The 8,357-nt window shown below is 45.7% G+C and overlaps 1 protein-coding gene across 1 annotated transcript in view; it reads right to left on the minus strand.

Annotated features, from left to right (window-relative positions):
- Position 1: 1 nt before the first annotated feature.
- USP31 (ubiquitin specific peptidase 31) overlaps positions 2 to 8,357 on the minus strand; it is an 83,447-nt gene continuing 75,091 nt past the window's right edge. The window contains exon 17 of the mRNA XM_010837418.1: positions 2 to 7,159. Within this exon, the coding sequence (XP_010835720.1) occupies positions 5,592 to 7,159 (1,568 nt within the window). The 3' untranslated portion in view covers positions 2 to 5,591. The remainder of the gene's footprint in view (positions 7,160 to 8,357) is intronic.

Below are 8,357 nucleotides of genomic sequence, written 5' to 3' on the forward strand. Positions count from 1 at the left end.
TTTCACATTCATTAAAAAAAAAAAAAAAAATCCTGAAACTACATTCTGGATAGTGAGAGAGTGAGCTAAATATTCCTTAACAGGAAATTGGGCAGCAGCCTCAGGTTTGCTACTGTAACTATTACAGGTGACCATGGTCTATCAGAATCAGGGACAGGTTTTGCAAAGCCACTGGAGGCTTTACTTTAGCATTTTCTAACTCAGAGTGACTGTCCTGCTCCCTGCCAAGGTCTGGCCCTGCTGTGGCCTCCGGCGGAGAGGCTGTGGGAAGGAGGCAAGCCCCACGGGACACCAACTGCTCCAGTGAACTAAAGACCCCCAGCTCCCACCAGACAGGCAAAGGCTGAGGCACACGATGCTCCAAGCTCCTCACATCAGAAAGGCACCCCCCCTTATCTCAAACAGGAGGTTGATCAGTAACTCTTTTTTTTTTTTCCCTTGTCTCTCCAAAGCAACAGAGGACTCTGAGTCATTTGTGAGTACTTCACACGGCAGTGATTCTCGCCATAGTTCTCAGCAAAGGGAAGGTGTATCACAGTGCTTCTCAATTCTGCAAATTAGAAACACTTCAGAGCTTTAAATATATTAATGGTAGCTCCTGGGACCTGCCACTACACTAATTAGATCAAAAGCTGAGGAGTGGGACTGAGGCACTTTTAAAAGTTCCCCAGACGATTCTAGTGAGTGCTGGGTATCCGAACCTCAGACAAGTTCTTCACAAGAGGCTTGATGGAATTCGGGAGAGTACGTGAGATCTGAAAAAAGCCTCCCGAGTCTGGATCTCCCTTCTCCCTCAATTGGGAAACACCAGTCTTAAGACGACTGTGAGCAGCTCTAGAACCTAACCCACGGTGGACGCTACTGTACACCTCACAGCTCAGTCTCATTGTGACCAGTGGTGGGGAAAGCGCCAAAGCTTTCCAGAACAGCTCTAAGTCTCTACAAAAGTGTCTGAAAATTGTTAGCACTGTTAGGAGTCACATTCTTTCCTTGTGACCACGATAGAACCCTAGAAGATATAAAAAATTAAGATCTATAGAAAATGGCAGGTTATTTTTAGAACAAAATACTTTAGGAAAGTCTTCTGGCTAAATACAGTATATAAACCACTGTGTGTTCAACACACCCATTTCCACTCCTGCTTGCAAAATACTTATTTTACACACAATCTTGCCAATGATTAAAAAAAAAAAAAATCGGCAAAGAGAAACACATGCAAAGCAAAACAAAAAATCACATTCATGCTTTTCAATACTGATTATAGAATTACAAATCCAAAAATAGAGCTCCATAATCTAAGAGATGTCTTTTTTTTTTCAAACTTACACTGAGTGTAAGTAGTCTGTATTTTTTCTTAGTTGTTTGCATAGGTAGTAAGAGCATGCTTTCTGGGTTAGACGGAGGCCATGCAAAATTATTTCCATTACTTGGGGGAAAAAAAATGATTGGTCATGCTCAAAATGCAGATGCAAAAACACTTTGAGAGTTGATCAAAAGTCAGTATGGACTGTTCATTTGAATAAAAGCATGGGATTTCCCCCCGAAAATATGGAGTTAGCAATAACATTACCCTTTAAGAAATTGCAGACAGACAGCCTGCACAGTAACAGCTATTTTTTGTGTTTATGTTTATGATATAGGCACTGGTTTGTCCGCAAATTTGCTCTTCTCAATTCCAAGTAATACAAAGTTCAGTGTGCCTCATAGAACACGTTTTATTGAAACTGTGCTTGTGATTTGCATACTATCTCAAAAATCCAACCCGGAAACACTAATAATCTTTGCATCCAATAATTATTATAACCTACACAGGAAAACAGCATCTCCAGCTGCTCAGTAATTTGTCAGAATGAAATTTAACGTCGGATGTCAATCTACTTTTTAAAACACGTTTATTTGAAATAGATGAGCTTTGTTCATAGCTCTTCTGTTCCTTTTTTTATAAAGGCTGCCACTTCTGTTTCCTTTACATTCTGTCCTGTTTTCTTCACGATAGGTTATTTTAGAGGGATGACCATTTTTCTCCCCACCCACCCACAGAAATCCCCACATCCACCTCACACAAATGCAAATGACCAAATTCTAATGAAGAGTGACTTCAGATCGGATTTCCAACCACTAAGTAGTAGAGACAGCACAGTCTGAAACAGAGGATGTGACAGTAAAGTATCTCCAAAGATGAAGAAGGGCACTTTTGGTTTCCAGAACAGAACAGACTTGTTCAAGAGGCCCACAGGCCTCGGCCGATCACCAGGATCCACCTGATCTTTCTGCTTGGAAGGACTGGCACCCCTGGTTCATCAGCTGTGCTCCCAGGGATCCTCAGCTACAGCAAACTCCTGAAGCTCTCAGCTTGCCTTTACAAGCAAAGCAGGCCCTCAACGAATGTTTGCGGAATGAATGATGAAAGGAGGATTACAGAAGAGGTCGCGGCAGCCTCACAGACAATAGCAGTATTTTGCTGCACCACAAACACCCCCACACCCATTTCTATCGGTCCAGTGGAGCACTACTTCCTTTCGTTAGGCTGCTTTTAGCATGAGAAGATACACAGCAAAGGTGGGAGATGGTCTTGAGGTGCCACGAGCTTAACAGTCTCTTTGTGCTTCCACATTGCATTAGGGGTTTTACAAAGGCAAGGTGTAGGTAGGGCTGTTGGAAGGAATGACGAGGACTCCGCGCACCCGATGTTCACAGGAAAAGAAATCAAGAATAAAGGTTTTAAAACGCAAACAAACACGACAGATGCAGCACTACTGTCGGTGGTTATTTTGTGCCTATCAGGAAATACGGCTGCTCTAATCGGGCCCACCTGGTTGTCAACCAGGAACCCAGGGCTACCATCGTCAGCAGATGATTTTTAACCCCCAAACACATATAAGCTCACTGTGCCAAACATCACTGAGAAGAGAAAAAACAGAACACCAAGTCCCTAACTCCACCAAAGAAGTGAACTGAACCAAGTGTAATTTTTCTATAAGATACTTCACACCACAAAGAGCATCTCCACACTTTTAGGCAAAACATCCTTTTTCTGTGGCTTAAAGGTTGCAACCTAATAACTAAGGATGAAATTTTCATTGCTTACCAAGATGCCTAGACAGTGCCATACTTCCTGATTATTTTTACCATTAAAATCTGAAACAGGAACTAAATTCCATAGACATACAGTTTATAGATATGCAAAGTTTATTTTTAGATCCCATGGAACTTTAATATACTTCATAGATTTGGTTTTTTTTTTATTATAAAGACACTAAACACAACAGAAAATCCATTCTTGGAGAACTCCGGAATAAAAATATTTACCACTGGGAAAATTAAATTACATTCTGTTAATGCTTAACTGTTTATATTCCCCACCTCTCCCCCCAAAAAAGTGTTATTAAAACACTGAGTAGTCCAACTATGATTCTAAGACAGCTTCAGATAAAAGATTTCAAATGAGATTTACCTATTAAATAACGATTAGAGGTTCAAATTAGACAAACACTCAATTCCAGATAATGACAACCCCACATCTGGTGCAATCTTTTTAGGAAATCAAAGTGATACTGGAAAACTCACAGTGGCTGAACACTGATGGAGCTGTCAATGTGCTGCTCGAAGCAACAAGATCAAGATGGAAGGCAGTCACAGCCCGGCAGGGGAGAGTGAGGCTGCTCTGGGGAGCCAGACGCCTGCACGGTGAGATGAGGACTCCTGGCACAGTGGTGGAGTCAGGATCAAGCACAATAGGCTCAGAGTAAGTGGATTTCACAGAGCACTAGCCTAACTCTCACAAGGCCAGATGTGTTGTCTTAAACATCGCAGGGGTCTACAATTCCAGCTTACCCTCAACACACATGGCCTCCAGACTTGCAGGTTAACCTGCTCGTGCTCAAATTAGCAGCAAAATAAAGCAACCTACTAGAAGCATTTCCCTAGAGGTATTCATAGCAAAGAAAGGGGAAAAAAGAAAAATAGGACAGTGCAGAATCCATAGCTATGCATGTAATGTATGTTCTAGTTACTTCACACACGGCAATACTGAAAAGGGAGATTATATAAATGGATCTGTGTACAAGGTGTTCAGGAAGAACCTGAAGAGTCCATGACTTTAAAAAAAAAAAAAAGTTAATATGTAAACGCATATAAACTTAGCATGCTATATTTCACAGCAAAGTGACAAATGCTATTCAAAGAGAATCAGAACCATGACTCTCTCCGACATTTTTAAAAAATGGAAAAAAAAAAAAGGCTAAAAATCCCAGAACACCTCCTAAAAGCTTGAAATAATCTATATACATATCTTATCTGTGAATTTCTTGAGGTTCCCTTTTTCTCTAAAGAAATGGAATTTTCACTGACAATGCCAGATGAAGCAGGCTCCATCCTGCTTGTGAGTTTCACTACATCTTCAGCACAAAGAAGAAATAAATGCATTCCTGAAAAACAATCCCAGAGAAGCCTGACAGGCAGACATTATGCACATAACACTGTCACACATCGCTCGAAAATACCATCACTGGCTGCTGGCATCAGGCAACTTCTTTCCTCTCCAAGTTACAAGACGAGGAAACACAGGTGTGCGTTCTTGGGGCAGCATGGAGCTTTCAATTTCTAACATAGGAAAAAAAAGCCACACCAGAGAAGGAAATGGCAGATTTATGCATCCAGTCTAGAATTCATTTCTTTTTTTCCAGGAATTTTCTCTAGTCCATTTCAAAACCGCAGTGACCTTAGTGAGCAAATTTACAAGGGGAAAAAAAAAAATTTAACTACTAGTGACTGGCTTTCTGGCTATCCGACTTGCCATCTCTTAGAACACATCCCACAGGTCAAGACAGCTTATGGCAACGCACGTCTTTGCAGATAGGAAGGTGGTAAAAGACTTCATTTCTACCTCTAAAAACTCTCTGTGGCAGTAGGAGAAATGACAGCAACCCACAGGCCACCTTCTTTGATCCTTTCACGGATGCGCAACCGTCCTACACTAGCTGAGTATATACCTGAGAAACATTAGTGTTAAAATATTGCCCTTGACAAAGACTGGTAAGATGGGGCCAAAGTGCAGAAAGCGACAGTTTTTCCCTCGGTTTATTTCTCTGTTAAGTGTCACAGTTTATAAGAGTTCCTGGTGCCACGTGACAATCCACAGTTGACGACAAATTCCGCTCAGATGAAACGAGAGTCAAGTAATTCATCCTTCTACAGAGCACACTAGTGATAGCTTAACTGGTTTCACAGGTTTCAAATCCCTAGTGTCCAATGAAAGTCATTAAGAGTTCTCTAGAAAGAAATATGTACAGTTACTAAAGGGACCATCCAGGGTATCATCTATAATTATTTCAGTTAGCTTGGTGTCAATGCTTTGCCTATGGCTGTTATTTGGTTCAATGGCAGAATAAGGCGACGCTTTTAACAATTTGCAATTGAATTCTCCACATACACACACGCACGCACACACACCACACAAACACACACACACACACGGCAGGCACATGACCCCCAAAAAATACAAAACAGAAGCATAAAGGGCTTTGGTGGGAGGGAAGGGGTTCTAAATAAATTAACATCTTTACACATAAAACACTTGGACTGCAGAAGTATCACTGAGGTTTCTGAGAAGGCCGTGCAGAGGTTTGCATGCTAGAAGGTAACTTTTTGGAGGATTTCTCAGCAGACTGCCTGCACCCAGGAGACGAGGGCGCTGCAGAATCGAGCTGGGAAGTCTTGGACTTGCGAGTGGACAGCAGGGAATGTTTACCAGAAGAGGGGTCCTTGGAGGCAAGCGGCTCTTTCCCAACTGCAATGGCATTCGGCTGCTGGGAGCCTGGCGCCTGGGAGCCTTTCTCTGCCTTGTCATCCACCACGCTCTTACAGACCGACTTGACGGAGCCCCCGCCCGCCTTCTTGGACAGCAAGCTGGTCTTGCCCAGATCCGTCGACCGCCGGGTCTCCTTCTGTCTCAAGGCCGACTTGAAGAAGGACAGCCCCTTGTCCTCAGACTTGCTGTCCCTCTTCAGGCCGGCCCTCACGCTCGTGCTGGGGGAGCGCAGGCTGGCCATGGAGGAGCTCCGCACGTGCCTGCTGTCTGCCCTGCCGTCCCCGGCCCTGGCCTGGCTCACGCGCGGGGAGTTGGGTTTGGAGCTGGAGGTGACGCTGGCCCTGTCGGAAACCAGGCTGTGTCTGGAGCCCTCTCGGCTTAAGCTCCTGTCTGAAGTCCTGCTCTTCCCAGGAGGGAAGGGGCCCCTCGGGGTGGGGCCTGAGGCTTTCTTGGCAGACGTGGAGGAAGCAGTATAAGCGAGGGAAGAAGCCGACTTCTGCTTCTGGAGCGAAGGGGACGACACAGACTCGTGGGACTTGGGGGAGGACTCCTTCTTTGGAGCAGGGGCAGGGGAGGAATGCCGTCCACTGGCCCTGGAGGAAGAATCGGCTTTGCTTCGGGAGCGGGAGGGCTTTACGGACACTTTCACGGGAATGGGAGAAGAAGGGGAGGTACTGGAAAGAGAGGACTCCTGGCTGGCCAAGGCTGGTCTCCCCTTCCGCAAGCTTCGCTCTGGCTCAGAAGCGCCTTTGGCGCTGGGGGATCTCTTGGTTGTGCTCTCTGGTTTCTTTGCGAGGGAGCCTGGGTGGCTTGGGGATTTCACCTCTTTGACGGGAGAGCTGTCTACAGAATCGCTCTGATCCACATAAGCAATCTGGTTATTGTTATCAAATGGATCAGAGACGGGGGGCAAGTGATCCCCATGTGCTGAGCTTCTGCTCTGTGTGTCCGCCACACTGGAGTTCAACTTGCGGGTGTCCGACTCGTCTCTGAACACACCTTCCATGACGGCCAGAGGGGCCCGACCCACAGCCTTGTGCTCCCGCCGACTGTGACTGTCGCTCGAGTCCTGGTGGCTGCTGGACAGGTTCCTCAAGCTACCGAAGCAGGAGATGGAGACCTTGTCATCCACAGCCTCCCCGATCTTCTCCAGGGTGGATGCAGAGGTGTGAATTGGAGAGTCCCCTGAGTAGCGGGAAGGGGAACTGGAGCGCATCTGCAGCTTGGCAGACAGGGACCAGGAAGGCCGCATGCAGTTTTCATTGACGGCCAAGGGGCTGGTGACAGACGGTCTGGATGACAAGCTCTGGCGCTGGACACTTCTCACGAACGGACGAGTTGAGAAGCCTCCTGAATGCAGCAAAGAGATTACCGTTAAGCCAAGCCAACAAGATGTGCTAGTAACATCTACAGAACAAAGAAGGCCAGCATCAGGGGATGACGGGAGTGTGACCTTCAGAGCCAGTGCGTCTGGGGTCAGTGAGTCATCACGCGATTTTAACTTTTCTGAGCCTTTACCTATAACATAGGGGCATTCTAACTTGGGGACCCAGCAAAGCACCTTCTTGCTCAACATCAGGGCTCAGCAGACTTTTCCTCTAACGGCCAAGACAGTAAATATTTTAGGCTTCGTGGGGCAGCTGTTCACCTCTGTCACCTTAGTGCAAAAGCAGCCACAGGCAACAAATAAACAAACAGGCATGGCTGTGTTCCAACAAAACTTTTTTTTGTTAACAAATAAAGACAGGGGCCATATTTTGGCCTGTGGGCCATAATTTCCTGACCCTTGTAACTCACAGAGCTACTAGGAGAATGAAATAAAATCTTCAAAGTCCTGTGCCCAGCAAGGTACCTGACATTGCACACTGCTCAATAAACGTGAGCTACTTCATTTACGGCTTCTTCATCTTACTAAGGACACTGGGGCCCACAGCAGTGAGGTCCGTGCCCATGACCACACAGGTAATTAGAGGCAGAGCCAGCACCAGAACCACAACCCCTTCTCCCAACTCAACATCACAGGCAGGCGGGCTGTGATCGCTGACTGTGAAAGCCATCAGTGGAAGGAACTAGAGACAACACGCTTCTACCCTGAGTGCCTTAAAACTTTCAAGAAAAATATTCATGATTAGAGCAGTAAGTGACTTTGAACTTCCAAAGAAAATATTCTAAATGAAATTCTCCACACACTTGCTACTGGAGCTGTGGTATTAATACAACTCTGTCTGGATGAGACCCTGAGAGACAGGCCCTGGTCCGTGGGCACCACCCAGCACGACTGTATGATGATGACCCTGAAGAGGTATCGATCCCCCCGACTCCACTATTTAAACAGACTGGGCGCAAACCATATCTAGGCTCCCTGTTGAAACAACAGTGAGCTCGAAGTTTAAAGGCTTTGCTGAAAACCACCTCCAAATAATAAACAAGCCAAGGGGCACTGCCAGTTTTTCACAAAATGTCAGGAGTGCCAGCCAGGAGCTTGGTGGTTACAGCCCAAGACTCTTACGCTACAGAAGACGACGCAACAGTTGGAAGAAGGGGCAGA

The sequence above is a fragment of the Bison bison genome, unplaced genomic scaffold (assembly GCF_000754665.1).
Source record: "Bison bison bison isolate TAMUID 2011002044 unplaced genomic scaffold, Bison_UMD1.0 scf7180017864072, whole genome shotgun sequence".
NCBI lineage: Eukaryota > Metazoa > Chordata > Mammalia > Artiodactyla > Bovidae > Bison > Bison bison.